Source organism: Rhinatrema bivittatum, chromosome 2 (genome assembly GCF_901001135.1).
Source record: "Rhinatrema bivittatum chromosome 2, aRhiBiv1.1, whole genome shotgun sequence".
In the NCBI taxonomy this organism is placed as follows: domain Eukaryota; kingdom Metazoa; phylum Chordata; class Amphibia; order Gymnophiona; family Rhinatrematidae; genus Rhinatrema; species Rhinatrema bivittatum.
Window position 1 is genome coordinate 724,501,290 of NC_042616.1, and position 25,611 is coordinate 724,526,900.

Here is a 25,611-nt window from a genome sequence, read left to right on the forward strand (position 1 = left end):
CTGGATATCACTGAGGACAATACTTTGGCTCAATGTGCAGTGGCAGTCAAAAAACCAAATGGAATGTTAGGAATTATTAGGAAAGGAATGAAGAATAAAATGGAGAATGCCATAATACCTCCATATCATTCCACGGTGAGACCACCGCTAGAGCACTATTCTGCTTGCCACATCTCAAAAAAGAGGCAGCTGAACAGGAAAAGGTACAGAGAAGGATAACCAAAATGATAAAGGGGAAGGAATGGCTCCCGTATGAGGAAAGGCTAAAGAGGTTAGTGCCTTTCAACTTGGAGAAGAAACAGCTGACAGGGGATAAGATGGAGGCCTATAAAATCATGAGTGGAATAGAATGGGTAAATGTGAATGTTATTTACTTTTTCAAAAAATACAAAGACTAGGAGACACCCCATGAAATTAATAAGTAGCATATTCAAAACAAATCAGAGAAAGTTCTCTTTCACTCAATGCACAATTAAGCTCTGGAATTCATTGCCAGAGGATGGGGTAAAGGCAGTTAGTGTAGCTGGGTTTAAAAAAAAAGCTTGGACAAGTTCCTTGAGGAAAAGTCCATAAACTATTATCCAACTAGTCTTGAGGAAAGCTACTACTTATTTCTGGATGTTACCAGCATGAGATATATCTATTTGCGATTTTGCCAGTTATGTGAGACCTGGATTGGCCACTGCTGAAAACAGGATATTGGGCTTGACGGATCCTCAATCTGACCCAATATGGCAATTCTTATGTTCTTAAACAAGCAGAAGATATGTGACATCTCAAATAATTTCATAACTTAATATTTGGTGCTGACATTAAATTTTACAAAATGATTGGCATATAATTTGTGCATCTATCTCTCAATTTAGTATAAGAAATATTGTGGCTTTAATAAATGTGGCTTTCTCCACTGCAGGACCAACACTGTGGAACTCCATCCCACCAGATTTGCGACAGGAACCCTGCCTTCCTACATTTAGGAAAAGACTTAAAACGTGGCTATTTATGAAAGCCTTTCCTGAACTAAACTGAACCTATTCCATCATTACCTATTCGCTCAAACTTTGCCTTAATCTTAGTAATTAATATCACTACCTCATAAGGGCAATTATTCAACGCTATAAACACATTGACTGGCATATATGTTATCTATATTTAAACCCCTGCTTCTTTTCTCTGATCCAAGTTATATTTACTCCCTTGTTTTATTGTAACTGCATTTCTTAGCCTTCTCTTGTTTAATGTTTTTACTACTATTACTATTATTATTATTACTTAGATCAATGTTATTCTCTGCCTTTTGTTCCCTATCTACTTGTTAATTGTAAACCGACATGATGCGATATTTATCGCGAATGCCGGTATAGAAAAACTTAAAATAAATAAATAAATAAATAAATGTTTACCTTTGGGCTTGAGAGTTTTTTTGCTACTCCTTAGGACTTCCAAGTTCATTCAGAACTAGGGCTAGGATCTAGTACTACAAAAGCCTTCATTTACAACTACCTGGAGATTTTCTTTCCAATATTTTATATCCCCTCCCAACTCATTTAGCCCAGTAATTGCTGCATCTGTTCTCTGCCCACAGTCATTCACCAGTGCTCCTTCTGGAAGCTCTAAATACAGATACCAGTGCAATCAGGAGCTCTAAATATAGCCAAGAGGTAGGTGTGTCTATTTTGTTAATATTCCTAGCCCTAGCTGGCCCGGGGAGCAGAAGACTTGAGCCATGAATTAAACCAGAAGACTTGAGCCATGAATTAAACCAAATTCCAATGGCAGAATGTAGTGCTGCCAATGAGTAACAATGTCAATCCAGCTCTAAATTATTTAACACAGAGTTTAAAAGCAATTTGACAGTAATAGAAATTGTTTTTAATAATTTTTTACTTTCTAAATATTACTAACTAAATTATAATGATAGCATACCTCTACAGCCATGATGATAATAGCGGCTTTCTTTTTGATGGTTGAATTGGCAGGGAGATTTGTTAAAGAATGCACTCCCATCCCAAGGCTACTGACTGGAGGAAGATCAAGCCAATCAGGATCTCTGATCCCACCCATGCAGTCTTTTGCCATAGGGTAGATAGTGCCATTTCCATCTCTTAGAATGATAGGTGATTCCTGTGTAAAAAGTTTAGACGTGTAAAGTTCCAGTAGTGCACTTTTCAAAGCAAATAAAGAGCTAAAGAGAAAAGAAAAATTTGTAAAAGTGAAGAAGCTTCTCTAGGTACAACCCATTAAGTTGAAAAAAATTGTATGTATTGATTTAATATAAATTGTTAACAATTCTTTCAACAACTTTATCCTGTATGGAAGAAGGTGCATAGTTGAGATTCAGTTAAATAACTGATTTCAAGTAGGGTTCCTAGCTCTAGTGGTCTGATTCCTTAATTTGTCCAGGCTGGGACACATAGCAGAGGTAATGATCCTTGGCCAACTCAAGACTTGATTGTTTACTAAAGTCTTTTTATAAGGATTCATTTCAATAGGCTGATTTTAAATGATACATATATTTGTTGTTTATATTTATTTTATTTTTATATTGTCTTGATTTTGTTTTGGATTTTATCTGTCATATTGTGATATTTTATTGTACTATAACTCATTTTATTTTCTATGTCTACTATATTGTACATCACATTGATTTACTATGAGAAATGCAATTAAGTCAATAAACTAAAGCCATCTAAATGGTAGCAGGATATTACAAAGCTTGGGCACTTCTACTTGAGACTAACATGGAAAGGATGACTTAGCTGAGGCTAACTATCTCAGCAGTCTTGCAAAGACCTTACATTGGCTGCTATAGCTTAAAAAACAATAAAACATAATATATAGCATAGTAGCATAGTAGATAACAGAAAAACACCAACTGACACATCCAGTCTGCCCAGTTATTCCTTTCCACACTGCTAAGGATTTATTCCAGTAGCCAGATAAGCAGCATGTCTACATGTAAGAGAGCCGGAACCCAAACAATGGGCCCTGGGCAGGAGAGTTGGGTTGTACACCTCAACCAGGATCTGAAGGACAGACTAGCCGAACCTACTGGTCTTTAAGCCAGCTCCAATAGGTGTTTGAAGTAGTCAAGCAGTTTTTGTGTGGGGCAGGAGAACAGATCTAGGGCATTCTGCTCATACCACACACAAAACCTCCTCCACTTCAGTCCATAGTACTTTCTAGTGGAAAGCTTTCTAAAAGCCACCAGGACCCGAGACACATACTCTGAAAGATCAAGTAGCTGCAAGATTAACCTCTCAACATCCAAGCTGTGTGTGACAGGGCCTGGAGGTTGGGACCTACCTTGATCTTGCATGATGAGATCTGGGGAAGTCCCCAGACTGATCGGTCTCTAGATAGACAACTCCTGTAGGCGTGGAAACCAGACCTGTCTCAGACAATGAGGGGCTATGAAGATCATAGTACCACTGTCCTTGCAAAGCTTCATGAGAGTCTTCGCCACTAAGGGAATCAGGATACACATACAAAAGACCCTTACCCCAATGATGAGTGAGGGCAACCGAGGCTGGTTTGCCGTCTGACTTGTACAGGGAGCAGAACCAAGACACCTTTCTGTTGCAGGGAAACGCAAACAGATCTATGTCTGGGCTCACCTAGAGGCAGAATACCTCATTTGCTACCCCAGTCCATGGATTGCTTGTGGGGTCTGAAGGCTCGACACAGCTTGTCTGCTACCTTGTTCTCCTGTCCGCTACCACATTCTCTGTCCTGGCCAGATACATGGCTCTGAGCACTATACCATGGTCGTGGGCCCTGTCCCAGATCTGGACTACTTCCTGGCAGAGGAGATATGATCCCGTGCCTCCTTGCTTGTTGACATACGATAGCTACTTGGTTGTCGGTGTGGATCAGGACAACTTTGTTGGACAGCCGATCTCTGAAACACCATAGCACATAATTGATCGTCCAAAGCTCAAGGAAGTTGATTTGAATAGAGCGTTCCTGGGCAGACTAGAGACCCTGAGTGTTGAGCCCATCTACATGGGCTCCCCATGTAGATGTAGATGCATCCGTGGTTAAGACAATTTGGATACAGAGATTTTGAAATGAGATCCCACATTCTAGACCTGAAAGTACCTGCCACCAGGTCAATGAGACCCAGAGAGAAGGGGCGACTCAGATGTAATCCTGGAGGCTCTAAGTGGCTTGGCCTCACTGTGACCTCAGGGTCCAATGGGCTCTGTGCATGTATAAACGTGCTAAAAGTGTCATGGATGGCTACGCCATATGGCCCAACAACCTCAACATGTGCCAGGCTGATACCTGCTGGCACTGTTGGATCTCTGCCGCAATGGTCATCAAGATGACAGTCCTCTGGTAAGGCAGGAAGGCCTTGGCCTGAACTGTGTCTAGCATGCGCCTATGAAGTCCAACTGAAGTGCCAGGTTGAGATGGGACTTTGGGTAGTTGAGAATGAATCCTAGTGACTCCAACATCTGGATGATCAAGCACATGGACCTGATGGTCCCTGCCTGAAACATGCTCTTAACCAGCCAATCGTCCAGATATAGGAAAACATGCATTCCCAGCCTGCGGAGTTGCACTGCCACCACAGCCAGGCATTTTGTGAAGACCTATGGGACTGACACGAGCCTGAATGGCAACACTCAGTACTAGAAATGCTGTTTTCCCACGACAAATCAGAGATCCTTTGGGTTGAGGGAGCATAGACAGTCCAGTCCCTATTTTATAAAAGGGGATCAAGATGCCCAGGGAAACTATCTTGAACCTTTCTTAGAAACGTGTTCAAGGCCTTTAGGTATAGAATAGGACAGAGTCGTCCTGTTCTCTTTGGAATCAGGTAATACCTGGAGTAGAATCCCCATTCTCTTTGCCCTAGTGGTACGAGCTTGACCACTCTGGCCATTAAGAGGGAGGAGAGCTTCCCTAGTTGTACCTCTTGATATGCTAGCAGCCCCCAATATGGGCATGGACGATAACATCAATAGATTCAATTGATATCTTTGGCAGACTATGGACAGAACCCACTGGTTCGAGGTTATATTGAGCCACTGGTTTGCAAAGAACCAGAGCCTGCTCTCCACTGGAGGATCCATCATCCTGGGTATGGTTAACAGTCTCTCGCTCCCTATGGCCCAGTCAAAACCCTGTCCCCAGAGTTGATTGAGGAGCCAGTTGGGACGGCCACGGGAGCCCTGATAAGTGTTGACAGGAGTGAGGAGGCAGAGGATAGTATTTCCTTTGGTAAAAGAATAGGCAGATAGTACTTCCTTAGCCCCGGACCTGCCTCCTGGATGAGGACGACGGGTCTTGAGTACTGGCAGATAGTTGTTGGAGGGTCTCATGGTGGGCCCGAAGTTGGGCCATAGCATCAAACACCCTATCTCTGAACAGATTCTCTCCAGTACACGGTAAGTCAGCGAGTCATTCCTGTACCTCTGGTCGGAGATATGAGGCCCGCAGCCATGCCATTCTGCAGGTGCTATTTCCCACTGTAGGAACTCTCAATGCAGTCTCAAAATCATCACAGGTCACAAGGACCTTGTGTTTTCCGCACTCCAGGCCCTTTTGCACCAGTGACATTAGGGTATCCTGCTGCTGTTGAAGCAGTTGCTCGGCCACCTCCTGCCCCAGCTTCCAGGTGTCCCATGAGTACTGGCTCATGTAGAGCTGTTAGGCAGCAATAAATGCAAATAAGCATGGTGCCTTGAAATACTTTCCTCCCAAGAGAGGCCATTGCTTTATGGTCCTTCCCCAGGAGTGCCAAGGAATAGGTCTGAGAGCGCTTAGCCCTTTTAAAGGCAGATTCAACCACCACCAACTAGTGGGGTAGCTGACAGTAATCGAATCCAGCAGCCTTCTGGACAAGGTAAACCCCAACTGCCTTCTTATTGATGGGAGGCACTATGAGGAGTGTTCCCATGTCCTCAGCAGCAACGTCTTAAGGATCTCGTGTACCGGGACCACCACTAATCTACTTAAGAGGCTCCACGAACTGGAAGATCTCGAGCATTTTGTGCATGGCATTCTCCTCCATCAAAAACTGAAAAGGGATACCTTCCGCCATCACCCTCCCAAACCCTGAGAAGGTCAAGTCCTCAGGCAGAGATTTCCTTTGCTCCTCTTGAGAAGCAAAGTCTGAAGGGAGGCACTCGGAGCCCTTGGAGGAGGACTCCGAAACATCAGCCCCCCCCCCAGGGGTCATAGAGTTCCTCATTGAAAGTGACAGGGGATGGGTCCCTAGGTGCTTGGCCTGCATCCAGAGGTGCAGGCAGAGGTAGAACTGGACTGTGTGTGTGTGTGGGGGGGGGGGGGGCGGCAGGCCTTGGTGTGTCCGTCAGCCTCTGTGGAGCTTCCTCCTCGGAAGAACCGGTGATGACCACCATATTGGTAGGGGGAGGCATCTGTGCCCTGCTGGGCATGATGCTGTCCTGGAAACCAATGCCAACTGGGTCAGTAACGCATCAATGAGCATGTCAAAAAAGCATCTCAAAAAAGATATAATTGCGATGGAGAAGGTACAGAGAAGGGCTACCAAAATGATAAGGGGAATGGAACAACTCCCCTATGAGGAAAGACTAAAGAGGTTAGCACTTTTCAGCTTGGAGAAGAGACGACTGAGGGGGGATATGATAGAGGTGTTTAAAATCATGAGAGGTCTAGAACGGGTAGATGTGAATCGGTTATTTACTCTTTCGGATAGTAGAAAGACTAGGGGACACTCCATGAAGTTAGCATGGGGCACATTTAAAACTAATTGGAGAAAGTTCTTTTTTACTCAACGCACAATTAAACTCTGGAATTTGTTGCCAGAGAATGTGGTTCGTGCAGTTAGTATAGCTGTGTTTAAAAAAGGATTGGATAAGTTCTTGGAGGAGAAGTCCATTACCTGCTATTAAGTTCACTTAGAGAATAGCCACTGCCATTAGCAATGGTTACATGGAATAGACTTAGTTTTTGGGTACTTGCCAGGTTCTTATGGCCTGGATTGGCCACTGTTGGAAACAGGATGCTGGGCTTGATGGACCCTTGGTCTGACTCAGTATGGCATTTTCTTATGTTCTTATGTTCTTGTGTCGAACTTCTCTAGAAGTGGTACGAGGACGGTCTGCACCAGGTCCAATGCTGTCATGCCAAAGGACCAAAACCCTGCAGCACCCAGTCCACTGCTAGCTGGACTTGATGCTCCAGCTCCTCCTCAAATGTCGATGTGAAGACCAACTGGGAAGGAGGAGGGGCAGCCAGATCTTCTGACCCTCAAGGTGGATCAGTGACTGGCATCAGGACCGGTGGAGACAGTGATGGAAGCCTGGCCCCGATGGAGGATTGGCATTCCTCGCTACGGTGTCGCTTTGGAGGCATCAATGCAAAAGCCAGTGCATCCCCGTGCCGGCACCATGCATCGACGGGGGACTGGTGCCAATGCTTCTTCTGCTTTCCTCAATGGTCAGCTCGGTCCCTACCCAGTGCAGAGGGTAATGACAAGGAACCCAACATCCTCAGACTGGAGGAGATCAAAGATGGTCTGTCTCTGGAGCCCCTGTCTGCCAGAGACATAGATGGAACAGGCGGTCCCGCCAATGTCAATGGCTCGGTGTCCATCAGTTTAGCTCCTTGGTCTTTCAATACAGATGGCTTTGACCCAAATAGCTGCTCCATCTTTCAAATAGAAGTTAATGTCCCTTCGGGGTCATCTGGGTACAAAAACAGCAACCCCAGACATCATGTAATATCCCTAGGCAGAGGACACATCTCATGCAGATCCATAATGGACATGGCTCTCGGGCTCTGGGGACATCGCCAAAAAACAGATGACACCATAATGGATGAATCAAAGGGCACTAACGAAAGATGATGGCAGTGGGGCAGTAATGGCCGGCGGGCACTGATGCACCACCGCCATCGGGGAATCAACCACAAAAAGAAGCTTACACGAATCGCTGAAAACCCTGACTAGGAGACACTATGGGAGTGCACAGAGAGGAACCTGGTGATGGAATGAGAAAAAATCCGTGAGAAAAATGAAGTTTTACACAAGGCCAAAAAACAGCCAAACTGAGCTCACTTACACCGCGATGCTTACAGCTCCACGGAAAGAGAGAAACTGGAGAGGGACCCCATGTAGACGCATGGTACAGAGCATGCTCAGTGTTCCAAGTCGAATTTCTAGAAACTCTGACATAAGTTTTCTGCATTGCAGTTCCATTTGATGTCAGCCCATGTATCTGATGCCATGCTTCTGATGTCAACCTGCTTGTCCTTGGAGAAATTATTTTTTCACTTAATGCATAGTTAAGCTGTGAAATTTGTTGCTGCAGCATGTGGTCAAGGAATCTAGCATAGATATATTTAAGAGAGGTTTGGAAAAGTCCATGAACAATTATTGGCCAGGCGACTGAGGAAACCCATCACTTATCCCTGGGATTGAGCAATAAAGAAATGAATCTACTCTTTGGGATCTGTTGGGTACTCCTTATGATCTAGACTGGCCACTTTTGGAGACAAGATACTGGCCTTGATGGACTTATGGTCCAACTCAACATGGCACATCTAATGTTCTTAAGTCACTGACTTCTTAAAGTAAAAGCAAAGGCAAATAAAAGAAATATCTATTACTTAAATCACTGGAGCAACAAAATAGTTTGAAGCCTTGGTAAAGCAGCTCTTTCAATATGAAAACATCTTAAAACAAACCTGTCCAGCTGTAAAAATGGCAACATTTCGCTCATTCTGACCCAGAAAAGCAATGCTGCTGGTTGGAAAATTGTTCTCCTGTTCGGCTTTCCCGGTGGCAAGGTCAAATATACAGTACCTCACCCAGTTGCCAGTCTTCAGAACAGCATGGACCCCTTTATAAGTGCCAGAGAAAGAAAACAGGTGACACAAAAGTTAAATAATATCTAGAAAAATGATGTAACATTTTGAAATATGGTAATGACTGCAACCTTTCATCAGCAGGTATTTGACTTAGTAATAAATCCAATCAAGACTCCCACTTAAAAGGTAATATTTTTAAGTATACTTTTTCTTTCCTACTAGTAAGTATACTTCAAAGTCCTATGCTTGTGCAATACTGTGCCTCCTCTACTGTCAGAGTATATAATTTACACTCTGTGCTACTTATTTATAACCAACAGAGAGATACCAAATGCCTGAACAGTTTAGAAAGCTGTAAAATGGTGATATTTTCAAACTGACTGCAAAAGATTGCTATGTCAAGGGTGTTTGTTTTAAAGAGGGGGTTTCTAGATTTCCTTGAAAATGGTTCATGATGCTGACAAAAAACAAACCTCAATCAATATGAGGTTGCTGCTTTAATTCAAACATACAAAATATATTTCAAGCAATTACAAACTACTAATGGGAGCAATATGCTGGTTTTGGAAACCCTGATTAATAATCTGATATTTACCCATCAGGTAGTATTTTGCTATATCATGATATAATATAGCACAAAAAAGTTCTTTCAAAAATAAAGTTAAAAATGAAAAAATACAATATTTTGTTCAACATTTTTTGGGATAACCTTTTGCAATTTTGAATTGTAGTCCACTTAGTACTGCACAAAGGTAAGTAATGGAAAAGAATTACGACTGCAATTTAACACTGCAATCTTTATGCCCATCTCTAATACTAGCAGCAGTATTCTTATCTGGAATATCTTACACTTACCTTTAGAATCTACATTCACAGCTAGAATCTCTGTTTTTTCAGGAATACACAACTTTTTAGGAGTCCTTTGAAAACAGTCTGGGACTTTTGGTGTCCCACCAGTTTTTACCACCTGAGAAAAAAGATAAACAGAAAAACAGTGCTACTGATGAAAGATGCAGCAAACTTGAAATGATATATAACATATTGTGCTAATGGGTAAAAAATAAGACACCTTCACCCAAACTAACAAACAAAAAAAACAAAAAAAAAATCACAAGAATTACCTGGAGTTCATCAATTCTTAGCAGCCTACAGTCTTGAAGAAGAGAAGAAGGATCTGGATCAGAGCCAGTGTTAGTCTGACTATTTGCGCTGCTGGATGTTCCTGGAAACTTCACAGCAACGTAGGCACCATCTACTTTTAGTACCTACAAAGCAAAATTATACCCTGTATAAGAAAACATTTTACAAAGAGATCTAGCATTTCATCGGCTTGGGGGTTGGGGCTGTTTTAGATGAGCTGAAACAAAGAATGTTTCAAAAATATATCAGTTACTTGAAAAAGCAAGAAAGCCAAAAATATATGGTTTGGCAAAGACATGCTTTTGCTGCAAAAGAAGATTATAGCTTTTAACTCACAAATCTATTCCAAACTATTTAAGTACTGTAGATGCTAAGAAGTTGTCAAGCAAAATTAAAAAAAAAAAAAAGCAGTACCCTCACATTTCATGAACCATAGAAACAAAGTTGCTTATTCCTAACGCGCGGACATAGCAGGATAATCAGCCACATGAGTCACATGAGTGAGGTGAGGTTACCCAACACCACAGATGTGGAACGTTTCTTCAAAGGCTGAGGAAAGCCTAGAAAGCTTTTCTTCACTAGTTCAGGATTTCTCAACTGCAGTCCCCCATGCAATAGCTTAGAAATAAAACTCAGAAAGAAAAGATGAGAGAGTATGGACAGTTGATTACCCTGCTGTCCGCAGAGACCACTCATTACAGTAAACAACTGTTTTCTCTGCACATAAGCAGGATCCCAGAGGACAAAGTGACCAAACCTGCCAATACATAGGGAGTCTGGGGGTCTTGCTTTAGGTCTGTTGTTCTGCATTTGGTAGTCATTTTTGTATTGCCAACAATAAGCTAATGATCTGGGCTCGCACATGTGCCGGAATTTAGAGTAAAAAGCTCAATTTTGGTGGGTACTTAGGCTTGTGGAGGATGGAGCCACGTGGTTAGGCGACCTCTCCCATCGGCTGCTGAACAGCGCCCCCCAGCAGGTGAGTTTTTAAGCAAGTATGAAAGTGCAGCGGAGGTGACCTTGGTCTCCATGTCTGGAGGAAGGCAAATCTGGCAATGGGGTGCTGTTCATTCTTAAACATTGCATTTCATGTTTATGATTGAATCTATGTTAAATTGTTTGTTTTGATTTGCTGTAAGGATTTTCTTATAACTACTGAAGCAGGCTTGAGAATTAATGTCAGGAGGCTGATTAGAAATCTAAATAATAAATGTCAATCAACAATAACAGGATATAATAGTTCAAATACACCTTGACAGTCTTGGGACCCTCAGCTGCTCACTATCCTCAACATTCTCTCTCATCCTAATGATACCACCATCAACCTGGTCACGGACCATAAGCAAACAAAATCTTAAGGTCAGCTGACCATCCTGCTGTCCTCGAGCTGCAGCATCTCTGCAGTCTGGCAGAGGGAAGCAGACAAGCAGCAGAGAAATACTGCCAGAAATGAGAGGTTCTGCTCTTGTTCTACCAAGGCAGCAGCCACCATATTTCCACAGATTGTCTGTGGCAAACTATCTGAGCCACCAAAAGGTAACTAGAAATGGAGCATGTCTCCCCTCAACCCAGTCGCGACTCAGGTTGTGGGGCACCATAGTAATTTTATAGGAATGTAACAGTAAGTCATTTCAGCCATCTTACCAAACACGTGCCCTATTTTGGCTACACAGATTTCTTTTTAATGAAATAATTTTATCATTTGTTTAATAAAACAAATATCTAGAGATAAATAGATAATTAGAGCATAGTAAATAATGGCACAAAAAGGCCAATCAACTCATCTAGTCTGCATTATTCTGGTCACATTGACAAAAATATCTCTCAGCTTCTATCCACAGATTGTAACTGTTTGCAAGATATCTGCCCTTGCCCAGGACTCTCCACTGAATAAGACAAAGCTTGTCCTGGATAAGAAGCAAATCATGCAGGTTGCCATGCTCTGTAGCTAGCAGCTGGGATGTATCCTTGGCAGTGTGAGTACAAAGTAACTGTGGGTCTTTTTCAGCTGGCATCTACTATGTTACCAGAGACAGACACCTTTAGATATATTTTGGGATTTTTTTCATATATGTTATGAAGTGATACAGTTCATATTGGAAGAGTAGGTATCCACCAGAAAGCTTTCTACCAAGGATACAAAGATTGAAAGAGTTAAAAAGATATTGGGGTATGGCAGATTCCCTATGTTGACTTTTTTTTTTTAATGGAGAAATTACTTACTTGATAATTTTGTTTTCCTTAGTGTAGACAGATGGACTCAGAACCAATAGGTTATGTGTTCCCCTGCTAGCAGATGGAGATGGAGTCAGATTTCAAAGCTGACTTCACCCTAGATATACCCCTGCAGTGATTCAGTATTCTCTTCAAAAAGCCATTGTGGACATATTATTGAAGAACTTGATTAAAAACTGGAGACCACAACTGTACTCAACGAACATAAGTACTGAATCCCAGTAATAGGGATAGGGCAATGGCTTACCCATATTCACATGGAATAGAGGTTCGCCTCATGGGTGATTCCTTGGCGCCTCTCCTGGGCAGCCTTGGGTGGGATGCTAAGTCCATCTGTCTACACTAAGGAAAACGAAATTATCAGGTAAGTAATTTCTCCATTTCCTAGTGTGTAGCCAGATGGACCCAGGACCAATAGGATGTACAAAGCTACTCTGAACGGGGCAGGAGGCTGACCGCTGTCCGGATAGCATAGCCATCACAAAGGCTGCATTCTCTGGGCCTGGACATCCAGGCGGTAGAACCTGGAGGTGTGAAAGGAGGACCACGTCGCTGCTCGACAGATGTCGGCGCTCTGGTTGAATGAGCTTTGACCTGGAAAGGTAAAGGCTTCCCTGCCTCTATGTAAGCTGCCCTGATTACTTCCTTGATTCAGCGACCTATGCTAGTTCACAAAGCCACTTCACAATGTTTCTTTCTCCCGTGAAGAACAAACAAGCGATCTGTCTTGCGCACTGGTTCTGAATGATCCAGATATCACACTAAAAGGCTACTGACTTTTAGATTATGAAGGCGGCAGTAGTCTTCCGTGTCCTTGTGTCTATCTGAGGACAATCAGGAGATGGATTGGTTCAGGTGAAACTCCAAGACTACCTTTGGTAAGAAGAAGGGGACAGTGGGAAGCTGCACTGTTCCTGGAGTAAATCAAAGGAACAGTTCCCGACAAGATAGCTCCTATAGCTCAGAGATGCGATGAGCATAACCTTTCACTACCAAAAATACAGTCTTTAGTGATAATAGGCGTAGCGATAGTGTTAATAGGCGAAGCGATAGTGTTAATAGGCGTAGCGATAGACTGCGCAGTTGTCTGAAGGAAGGCCCTGCCAGAAAGTCCAATACTAGATTGAGGTTCCATAGGGGGACCGGCAACTTTAAGGCTGGTCAGAGATGTTTAACCCCTTTTAGGAAACGGGCCAAGTCCGGATGCGCCGTTCACCTCGGCCCTGAAGCAGGAGAGGGCTTCCATCTGGATCTTCATGGAGTTGAGGGACAATCCTTTATTCAGGCCATCCTGAAAATGTTCCAGGATCATGGTTATCTTGGACATTCGCAGGGGGACCCCGTGCTCCCCACACCAGGCCTCAAATATTCTCCAGATCCGTATGTATGCTAGGGATGTTGAAAACTTCCGCACACGGAACAATGTGGCAATCACATCTGCCGAATATCCGTTTTTCGTCAGGCAAGCCCTCTCAAGGGCCAGACCATAAGTGAGAATAGTTGGATCTTCATGAAGAATTGGACCTTACTGGAGAAGATCCCTGTGCGGGGGGGAAGCAAAGGGGACTCTCCATAAGAAGCCTCTACATGTCTGCATATCACTGGCACCTGGGCCAATCTGGGGCCACCAGAAGGACTAGTCCTCTGTGGTGTTCTATCTTGCAGATGATCTTGCCAGTAGAGGCTACGGAGGGGAAGCGTACAGTAAGTCTTCCTCTGGCCAGGTCTGGACAAGGGTGTAGATCCCTTAGGAGTGCTGATCTCATCTGCAACTGAAGAACCGGGGAACCTTCGCACTGTGAGATGTAGCCAGTAGGTTGAAGGATGAGAGACCCCAGCGATCTACTAGGAGCTGAAAGGCAAAGGGCTTTCAGCTCCTAGTAGACTCCAGGCTTTCCCTGCTGAGATGATGATGTCTTTTCGAGCAATGTGGGAGACAGAGATCCCTTGCAGGTTTAATTCCGCCCATTCCATAAGGAGGTCTATTTCCAGAGACACCTGGTGGCTCTTGATTCCTCCCTGGAGGTTGATGAAGGCTAGCGTTGAGGAGTTGTCCGACATCACGTGGATTGCTTGCCCCTGGAGCCTGTGGCTGAACTGCAGGTAGGCTAACCTGACCGCTTGTGCTTCTAGGTGGTTTATGTTTAGTTTGCCTCTTCCTCTGTCCATCACCCCAGTGAAATCCCCACCCTCAGAGGCTCATGTCCATTGTGAGGATAATCCAGCTCGGTGGGGATAGGCTTACTCCCTTGCTTAGGTGAACTTTCTGTAGCCACCACTGGAGCCGAGAGCATACTTCCATCGGTAGGTGGAGGCGAATTGAATAATCTTGAGACAGTGGGTGCCAGCATGATAGTAGGGGGTGTTGGAGGGACCACATGTGTGCTCTCACCCACGGTACTACTTCCAGGGTTGAATCCATGAAGCCAAGGGACTGGAGATAGTCCCACACCCTAGGGAGCATTGTGTTTGTCAGACGCACTTGGTCCATCAGCTTCCTTCTCCTCGATGGAGGAATACCTTGTCCTGCTTGTTTTCGAATCGGGCCCCCGTGTGCTCTTAGGACTGGGAGGGTTTGAGGCTGCTCTTCTCCATGTTCAAGACCCAGCCGAGTACCTGTAGGAGAGGGCTGAGCCTGCTAGTCACGTGGAGGCTCTCTTCCAATGACTTTGCCTGGATCAGCCAGTCCAAGTAAGGGTGCACCAGGATCCCTTCTTTCCTCAGTGCTGCCGCCACAACCACCATAATTTTGGAGAATGTTCTGGGGCGGTTGCAAAGCAGAAGGGCAATGCCCGGAACTGGTAAGGGCGCCCAGTACCACAATGCGCAGAAAACGCTGGTGGTCTTAACGAATGGAATATGAAGGTAGGCCTCCGAGAGGTCCAGGGAGGTTAAGAACTCTCCTGGTTGCACTGTTATTATGTTGGAGTGAAGAGTTTCCATGCGGAAGTGAACTATCTGCAGGTGACAGTTGACGCTCTTGAGATCCAGGATTGGCCGGAAAGAACCCTCTTTCTTGGGTACGATGAAATAGATGGAATAACGCCCCGTATTTACTTCAGGTGTAGGTACCAGAGTTATAACCCTCAGACTGAGGAGCCTTATCAGTGTGGATTCCACTGCCAGTTTCTTGTGCTGGGAATGGCAAGGTGACATCATGAACCAGTCCCGAGGAATACTGTGAAATTCCAGAGTGAAATCTTCTCGTATTATGTCCAGCACCATTTGTCAGACGTGATCTTGACCCACTGCTGATAGAAGAGGGATAGTCGGCCCCCTATCTCCTCGTCCTGTGGATGCGTCAGCCCAACTTCATTGACCACAGTTTAACTGATTTTGGGAACGTTCCACTTGTTCCTGAGTATTTTCATTTTCAAATGCATTTTCAAATGCTTGCAGTTTCACTTTAAAGATATTTTGTTCTTGATTAATTTTATCTGCTAAAAGGGATGTTCAAATTTATGATCTAAAGTTTGTGTTATAAGAGTAGTTAGTGCTGCAAAAAGGTTGTGAATCCCCTAGGATCTCTTTACTAGCACAATTTATACATAAAGCATGATTAGATCCAAATCTAAACCCTGATCAAAAAAAGAAAAAGAACCCTATTAAGTAAATAACCTTTTTTGTTTTAAGAATGCATTTTCATTATTTATTCACTGAGGAGGGTGTGTCAGGGATCAGTTCTCTTCAACATTTTCATGAGCGACTCTGTAGAAGGATTTTTGGGAAAGGTTTGTTCTTGTTGATGATACCAAAATCTGTAAAAGGATACACAGCCAGGAAGGTGTGGAAAACATAAAAGATCTAGCAAAGCTTGAGGAATGATCTAGGATCTGGCAGCTAAAATTTAATGCTAAAAATGCAGTATATATTTAGGATGCAAAAACTCAAAATGAATGTACAGTATTGGAGGTGAAATTCTGAGCATGAAAGAAGAGTGGGATCTGGGGGTGATTGTATCTAAGGCCAAAAAGATGGATAAAGCAACAGCAAAAGCCAGAAAGATGTTTGGCTATATAGGAAGAGAAATGGTCATCAGAAAAAGTGAGGTGATATTGTCCCTCCATAGGTCCTTGGTGAGACCTCATTTGGAATATTGTATGATAGAGGTGTTTAAAATCATGAGAGGTCTAGAACAGGTAAATGTGAATCTGTTATTTACTCTTTCGGATAATAGACTAGGGGGCACTACCATGAAGTTAGCATGTGGCATGTTAAAACTAATCGGAGAAAGTTCTTTTCACTCAGTGCACAATTAAACTCTGGAATTTGTTGCCAGAGATGTGGTTAGTGTAGCTGTGTTTAAAAAAGGATTGGATAGTTCTTGGAGGAGAAGTCCATTACCTGCTATTAAGTAAGTTGACTTAGAAAATAGCCACTGCTATTACTAGCAACAGTAACATGGAAAAGACTGTTTTGGGTACTTTGCCAGGCTCTTATGGCCTGGATTGGCCACTGTTGGAACAGGATGCTGGCTTGATGGACCATTGGTCTGACCCAGTATGGCATGTTCTTATGAGTTCGGGTTGAACCTGAGCCTGAACCTGTTCCTCTTTTTGGTTGTCAGTTCCAAAAGGACTGAGACCTTCCTGGGGGCCGAAATGATGAGTTTCTATAAGGCCAAAAGCGCTGGGATTCCCTTGGTCCAACCCCTCATGGGTGAGGGGCACTGTGACCTATTTTTCTTATCTTCCGGTAGCCGGGGCACTGGGAGATTCACCCTACTTACTGGCTAGCTTCTCCAATTCACTTCCGAATAAGAGGAAACTCTTAAAGGGCATCTTGTGAGGATCGCCTTAGAAGGTGCATCCGCTGATCAATTTCGCAATCATAGCTGTCTTCTGGCCACTACCACTGAGGCTACTCCTCTGGCCTAAGTACGTACCAGGTCCAAGCTTGCATCCACTAGGAAGGCTGCGGTGGGTTCAATCGCTTTTTCGGACAGGAAGCGATCTGCAGTGTCATTGCTGTCGCGTCAAAGGTTTGCTTAAGGATGGACTCCAAAGGCCTATCAAGAGAATCCTTCAAAGCTACTTCTCCCTCTACAGGGATAGTTATTCACTTCGAGATGGTGCAAACCAGGGCGTCCACTTTCGGGAAACGCAGGCGTTCCTTGATCGCTGGGTTCAGGAGGGTACAAGGCCTCTGTTGCATCCGGTCTTCAACAGCTTCACCCGTTTGCCTCACCTATTCACGGCTCCTCTCGCTTACCTGGGAAAGATGGCTACCGCAGCGTCGACAAGCCGAGCTCTCTGGCGTCCCCCAGAACGGCTAATGGTGCAGCCTCCCGCCAAGACTCCTCCCAGTACCTACTAGGGTGCGCGCACGCGTGCAACCCAAGTCTTTATACCACCCTTGGCACGAACCTCAATGGCGTTTCCTCATGCTGTCATCACGTTATCCGGGTATATTACCTTCATTCATTTGCTAGATCCCCGAGTTAGCAAGGACTCGAATCCATTCCTGTCTATGCTACTCTCCACTTCCGTGCTGCCGCAGGAAGCTCTCTCTCTGCTCCTCGGGGGCCCTCTGCTTTATTTCAGGTGCCTTCAGGGAACAGGTACTCGCTCCGAGGGCCTGCTCTCCCTGCCTCAGTGCCTGTACCTTCTACAACATACCTGGTGGAATCGCATACCAACAGCTAACACCTAGTGAGTACTCTAACTCTCAGTCTATCTCATCCACAGTATCTCCTCGCTGGGAGACCTGCTGCGGAACCTCCTGACATCATCGAGGAGAGAAGGGCTCCCTCTGCCGAGGTCCCTGAGATTACAACCACAGACTGCCTCACTACTGCCACCTCTGGTGGAGATCTTCAAGCTGTCTAAATAAAGATCTTTCCTGTGTTTTGTGTGTACGAGTCTAGCCTAGTGCTGTGGCTCCTCACGGGGCTCCTCGCCATGGGCGTGGTCATCTCCACAGCACGGATCCCCACTTCCATTATGAAGCCTCCACTACTTCTTTCATCCATCCATGGAGAGCCCTTACTGGGTGAAGTAACATTACGCACCGAACCAATGTCTACGGACTGGTGCCCTCCATTCTGAGACCATCTCCTTCTTTGTTTTAGAGAAGGCCATGCACCCTGTACTGGGGTTACTGTGGCTGCAGCAGCATATGCCTCAATTCAATTGGGTTACACTGGAACGGTCTAGATGGGGCCCAGACTGCCATGATAAATGCCTGATGGAGGTAACCCTCCGTTACCCTGTATACCTACTACCCAGTGATGCCGGGGTTTGCTGCCTCAATATGCATCTTTCCAAGATGGTCTTTTCAAAAGAAGCTGCAGATGTGCTTCCACCTCACAGACGTTATGACTTCACTATTAATCTAAAATCTAATAAGGAGCCACCCAAGGGTAGAGTGTAACCCCCTTGTCTGTGGCAGAAAATAAAGCTATGTCTGAATATATTCAGGAAAATCTCCAAAAAGGCTTTAAAAAAGACAATTCAAGTCCCCTGCTTAGCGCAGGCTTTTTCTTTGTGGGCAAGAACGACGGTACATTATGTCCATGTGTAGACTAACAGGGGCCTCAATGAATAACAATAAAGGATAGTTATCCCCTGCCTCTGATTTCAGAGCTATTCAACAGACTACAAGGAGCTCAAACCTTTTCCAAACTGGATCTGAAAGGAGCCTACAATTTAATTTGCATTCGAGATGGCGATGAGAGGAAGATGGCCTTCAACACTTGGGGATGGTCACTGAGTATCTAGTGATGCCATTCGACCTGTGGCAACGCCCCGGCTGTCTTTCAAATGTAGAATGAATGACATTTTCCGGAATCTCCTCTATAAGTGTGTCGTTTATTTTTGGACGACATACTGATTATTCTCAGCAAGACATGACCACTCATCAGGAGGATGTTAAGAGAGTACTACAGAGACTCCGGGAGAGAACCATCTTTACACCAAGCTATCCAAATGTTGAATTTCACAAGGAGTCTGTGCCTTTCTTAGGCTACATCGTTTCCAATCAAGGCTTCCAAATGGGCCCACAGAAGCTGGAGAGTATCAAGAAATGGGGTGCAAACCCCCGGGTTAAAAGCTCTCAGGCACATCTTAGGTTTCACCAACTATTACAGAACCTTCATCAAGAATTACTCGTCACTTACAGTACCCGCTTACAGCTATGACAAAGAAATGTGCCAATGTTGCTAATTGGTCTCCAGAGGCTATAGCTGGCATTCCAAAAACTAAAAAGATGCCTTTTCCAGCAAAGCCGTGTCTTCGACAACCCAGACCCCCTCCAAGCCTTTCAATCGTGGAGGTCGATGCCTCAGACGTTGGCGTAGGGGCTGTATTAAGCCAGGCTGGTGATTCAAAAGTTCCACAACCCTGCTCATTCTTCTCCCATTGCTTCTCTCCTGCAGAGAAAAGTTACGGAACAGGAGATAAGGAGCTTCTGGCTATAAAGATGGCATTCGAAGAATGGCGCCCTTAACTCGAAGGAGCGCAACATCAAGTAACTGTCTTCACAGACCATAAGAATCTGGAGTACCTCCACCACGCACAGCGCCTGAATCATAGACAAGCGAGATGGTCTCTGTTTTTTCAACAGATTCAACTTTGTGCTCAAGTACCGCCCTGGAGATAAGAATAGCAGAGCTGACGCTCTAATCTCACTCATTCCTCTCCGAGGACATACCTGAAGAACCGCAACACATCAATGACCCAGAGAAGGTCATATTGACAGCTACCACTCAGAACCTGCAGGAAGACTATAGTACCCAAGAACCTCAGAAAGAAGTTATTGGCTTGGGCCCATGACTCTAAAACTTTCAGGACATTCTGGTCAACGTAGAACCCTGTCTAAACTTCAAAACCTATTGCTGGTGGCCCACATGAAGGAGGACATTCTCCTACATTGCTTCCTGCGCAAACTGCGCTAAACAGAAGACACCGCCGGGTCGTCCATGGGATCTACTCCAACCCTTGCCAGTACCAGAAGAACCATGGACACATATTGTCACAGACTTCGTGGTCGATTTACCATCTTCTGGAGAAACACCATTTGGGTAACCGTAGATCAGTTCTCGAAGATGGCTCATTTGTGGCTCTCCCAGGCTTACCCACCGCCATGGAGCTAGCCAAGCTATTCATTATGCACATCTTCCACCTGCATGCTTGCCTAAGCACATAGTCTCCGATCAAGAGCCCAATTCATGACTAACTTCTGGAAGGCACTAAGTAAGAAGTTCGATATTGCCCTCGACTTCACCTCTGCATACCATCCACAATCCAACGGACAAACAGAGCGGATGAACAGGACTCTAAAGCAGTTCATTCGTGCCTACGTGAACACTTGCCAGAATGATTGGAGTGGAGTGAACTGTTGCCCTGGGCAGAATTTGCCATTAATTCTCATCCAGCAACATCCACTGGATCAACACCATTCGAAGTGGTCTACGGACGACTACCACAGCCACCTCTGCCACTTCCGTTACCAGTGTCATCCCCGGCAGCTCAGTCTACTGCCAAAGATATCCAACAACTTTGGACTCAGACAAAAGAGACGCTTACTAAAGCAGGACTTTGAGCAAAGAAAGGATATGATGCTCATCACTGCAAGGCTCCAGACTTCAAGCCTGGTGATAAAGTCTGGCTTTCTACGAAGCACTTAAGACTAACTTCTTTCAGCTCACTTCGCTCCTCGCTTCGTTGGACCATTTCCCATTCTCTGATGACTGGGCAATCTCACTTACAGTCTGAAGCTACCATCTACTTTAAAGATCCATAATGCATTCCACGTCTCACTATTGAAGCCATTGATCCTTAGTGAGTTCAACAAGGGTACCGGATTTACAACTTATTGATGCAGAAGACGACACTGATATAAAATAGACGCAGTTCTCGATGTGAGAAGACGAGGCATAGTATGGGAATACCTCCTGTCATGGGAAGGGTATGGCCCTAAGAAAACTCTTGGACACCAATGTCTAATATCCTGGATAAAGTGATGCTTCAGGACTTTCATCACTTGCATCCTCAAAAACCAAGACCTGGCAGGAAACAGTGTGGATGCCCTTTGAAGGGGGTACTGTTGCGTCCGGTCTTCGACGGCTTTGCCCCACTTGCCTCACCTTATTCACGGCTCCTCCCACTTACCTGGGAAAGATGGCTACCGCAGCGTCAAGCCGACCTCTCTGGCGTCCCCAGAATGGCTATGGTGCAGCCTCCCACCATTGCTCCTCCCAGGTACCTACTAGGGTGCGCACGCACAACCCACGTCTTTGTACCACCCTTGGCGCAAACCTCGAGGGCGTTCCCTCATGCTGTCGTCACGCCATCTGGGTATATTACCTTCATTCAATTGCTAGCTCCCCGAGTTAGCAAGGTCTCTAATCCGTTCCTGTCTATGCTACTCTGCCTCTTCCGTGCTGCCGCAGGAAGCTCTCTCTCTGCCCTTCGGGGTAATTACTAACCTGGGTACCCGCTCCTCAAGGGCCCTCTGCTTTACTTCAGGTGCCTTACAGGGAACAGGTACTCGCTCCTCGAGGGCCTGCTCTCCCTGCCTATACCTTCTACAACATACCTGGTGGAATCGCATACCAACAGCTAACACCTAGTGAGTACTCTAACTCTCAATCTATTTCATCCACAGTATCTCCTCGCTGGGAAACCTGCTGCAGAACCTCCTGATGTCATCGAGGACAGAAGGGCTCCCTCTGCCGAGATCCCTGAGATTACAACCACAGACTGCCTCACTACTGCCACCTCTGGTGGACATCTTTCAAGCTATCTAAATAAAGATCTTTCCTGTGTTTTGTATGTACGAGTCTAGCCCAGTGCTGTGGCTCCTCTCGGGGCTCCTCCCCGTGGGCGTGGTCATCTCCACAGCACCCAAGGATCCACAAAACACACGTTATCGTAACAGCCTCCAAGGCCAACCTCCTTTAAAACTTGTCTCCAGAGCGTCCATTTCCAGGTCAATCAACTCCTAGATGGCTTACAGGTTCGGGAAATAGCAAGAGGCTTTCCTGTAGAAACAACAGATGGGATTCCTCTTTGGCTCCGACATAGCGTCCATGCCGGAACTTCAGTGTCTTCACAGTCTGGGAGACTATGGCTGGTAATTCATCTCTGTGGAAAAATCAAAACATGGTCCAGTACGGACCCAGGCCTGGAAGGATTTCCCCATCCTCCAATGAATCCCAGTTGTCTGGGTCCCCGGTCAGGGATACCCTTGGTGAGGCGAGGCCTGCTTACAGGGCTGGGAGGGAAGGCCTTCCCAGCTGGGCTCCCGCCTGGGCAGGGCTGACTGCCCCTGAACAAAGGCTTGGAGGCCTTGGAAAAATCCCAAGAGAAGGTCACTGGGTCCATATTTGGCCCAGGAAAGACTAGGGTAGGCACCGCTGAACTGCCCTCCTCCCAGGCAGGACGCAACCCAGAATTTCTGAGGTCCAGGGTGCTGCCAGAAAAGGTCTTGGCTGATCCGTCCTCCAACTAAGATGGGCCAGACTTGGAAAAGTTCTGAGAGTCCAGACCTCCCTGGGCCTCCTCACAGTGCTGACGAGGCAGGATTCCGGGTCAAACTGTGTAGCCCTATATGGCAGGCAGCACAAAAGGGTGTCCGTCTGAGCTTCTTTGCCACCGGGGCCATAACTTCTATAGCTTGTGCGTTTAGCTGGCTACGGCCTCTCAAGCATGCACAAACTTGCCTCGGTGTGCAAAGAACTAAGTGGCTGGTTGTTCGCAAAGGAGTGCGTGCGGTTATGTACACAGTTACACTCACGTTAGGTGCACAGTCGGCTGGCCTGCACTGCGTGTACCGACGAAGGGGGGAAAATGGCGCCACACCAAGCCATGCGCAAGATGACGCTGCCGTGGATCGCCATGAGGAGAGTCCACCAAGTCGGAAGTGGGGCCTAGCCCATCAGGAGGCCACTCAACCCACATGGAAACCCCTTTCCCTCTCCTGAACGGGAACAATGTCGGTACGGCACGCTGAGTAAGGAGACTGGAGCCCTTCCACATCTCCGGATCGGAGGATTTCTTCTCTACTTACCTGGTCTCAGTGCTTACCGGAGTACAGAGACAGTATCCGGCTGTGGAGGAAGAGGGCTTAGGCCTTCACCGCCACGGTCAGCTTGTGCACCTGCTGCCTTTCAGCTGTTTCAGCAGCAAAGTCCATGCCGGGAGCCGGCTACCATGTCAAGGCACACTTCTGAGGAATCTCAGAAATCAGCTCAGGAATTCCCAACTGGGGGAGGGACCCTTAGATATCAGCACAGGAGAGCGGAGCTCAACCTTCCTTTCAATTTGAAGGTAAAATTTCTCCTTTGAACTAGTGCTACAATCCCGCTAAACACCGTTTCTGGTGTGGGGATAGCATCACATCTGGTAGGAGGCAGAGGTACTGACTGGCTGAGGTCACTGCAGGGTTATATCTAGGGTGGTGTCAGCTTTGAAATCTGACTCAGTCTCCATCTGCTAGCAGGGGAAAGCAGAAGTTGCTTACCTGTAACAGGTGTTCTCACAGAACAGCAGGATGTTAGCCCTCACATATGGGTGACATAATCAGGATGGAGCCCAATCACGGAACACTTTTGTCAAAGTTTCTAGAACTTTGACAAAAGCAGGGGTCCCCTTTCAGTCTTATGTAATAGCTAGAGTGTGCGAAAAATAAAAGAATTCTTAAAATGTAAACGAACCCAACACTGGGTGGCGGGTGGGTTTCATGAGGACTAACATCCTGCTGTTCTGTGAGAACACCTGTTAAAGGTAAGCAACTTCTGCTTTTTCACAGGACAAGCAGGATGGTAATCCTCACATATGGGTGAGTACCGAGCTGAGGATGACCGATGCATGCACCAAATGTACCCAAAGACGTGCAACAGGCACAACAACTGGGGTGTAATTTGGTTAGAGGGCATCCTGAACCCAACCGGGTCGGTGGAAGGGTGTTGGTACGTTAAGTAGCAAATAAGTTGCACAAGACAGATTGGCCGAAGATGGAATCTTGTCTTCCAGCTTTATCTAAACAATAATGGGCTGCAAAAGTATGGAGAGAACTCCAGGTAGCAGCCTTACAAATATCAGAAAGTGGCACCGATCGGAAGTGCGCTACTGATGTCGCCATGGCCCTAACAGAGTGTGCCTTGACACGGTCTTGTAGCGGAATGCCTGCCTGTTGATAGCAAAAGGAAATACAGTCCGCTAACCAGAAGGATAGAGTCTGCTTACCCACAGGTTGACCCAATTTGATGGAATCAAAGGAAACAAATAATTGAGTGGATTTTCTGTGGGTAGCTATGCGGTCTAGATAGAATGCTAGAGCGCGTTTACAGTAGCGGAATGCCTGCCTGTTGATAGCAAAAGGAAATACAGTCCGCTAACCAGAAGGATAGAGTCTGCTTACCCACAGGTTGACCCAATTGATGGAATCAAAGGAAACAAATAATTGAGTGGATTTTCTGTGGGTAGCTATGCGGTCTAGATAGAATGCTAGAGCGCGTTTACAGTATGCAGAGTCTGTTCTCCTGGGTTAGAATGGGGCCTGGGGAAAAAGGTAGGTAATACGAAAGACTGACTGATATGAAAGTCTGTTACTACCTTAGGCAAAAACTTCGGGTGAGTGCGGAGCACTACCCTGTCGTGCAAACGTTTGGAGTAAGGCGGATAGGTAACTAATGCCTGCAATTCACTAACTCTGCGAGCGGGAGTGATGGCTAAGAGAAAAATCACTTCCATGTGAGGTGGGGAAGATCACAGGAATGGAGAGGCTAAAACGGAGGACGTAGTGGAGATTTTAGGTGGAGCAAGCCCTTCAGATAGCGAGTTACCAGGGGTTGTACTGAAATAGGTACATTCCCAACACCTTTATGGAAGGCGGCCACCGCACTGACATGCACTCTGATGGAGGAAGTTTTGAGACATGACTCTGACAGGTGCCAGAGATAATCCAAAACTTCACTGTGGAAGAGTGAAAGAGTCGATAGACAGGGAATTACACCATAGTTGGAATCTTTTCCACTTGTAATGATAAGATTTTCTTGATGAAGGCTTTCGTGAAGCTACCCAAGACACAGAGACCTGCTCTGAAAGGTTAAGAGGTTGAAGTATTAACATTTCAACATACAGGCCATCAGGGGACAGAGCCTGGAGGTTGGGGTGACGTAGGCGTCCATCGTTCTGGGTGATGAGAAGCGGGTCCTTCCCCAGAGGAATGTGCCAGTGAATTGATAGGTCCTGTAGTATTGGGGAACCACACCTGGCGTGGCCAGTGAGGGGCTATCAGGATCATCAGACCCCTGTCCTTTCGCAACTTCACGAGAGTCTTGGAAATGAGTGGAAGTGGGGGGTATGCATAAAGGAGACCGCTGGCCCATGAGAGGGAGAATGCGTCTCTTGGTTTTGAGTGTTGGCTGCAAGTGAGTGAGCAGAAGTTCTCTACTTTGCGATTGAGGAATGATGCAAAGAGGTCTATTCA

At 45.7% G+C, this 25,611-nt stretch overlaps 1 protein-coding gene across 1 annotated transcript in view; it reads right to left on the reverse strand.

The window, feature by feature from the left end:
* UBR5 (ubiquitin protein ligase E3 component n-recognin 5) overlaps nt 1-25,611 on the reverse strand; it is a 672,040-nt gene that overhangs the window by 370,701 nt on the left and 275,728 nt on the right. The window contains 4 exon segments of the mRNA XM_029591836.1: nt 1,927-2,124; nt 8,680-8,834; nt 9,658-9,769; nt 9,924-10,067. Coding sequence (XP_029447696.1) covers nt 1,927-2,124; nt 8,680-8,834; nt 9,658-9,769; nt 9,924-10,067 — 609 coding nt within the window.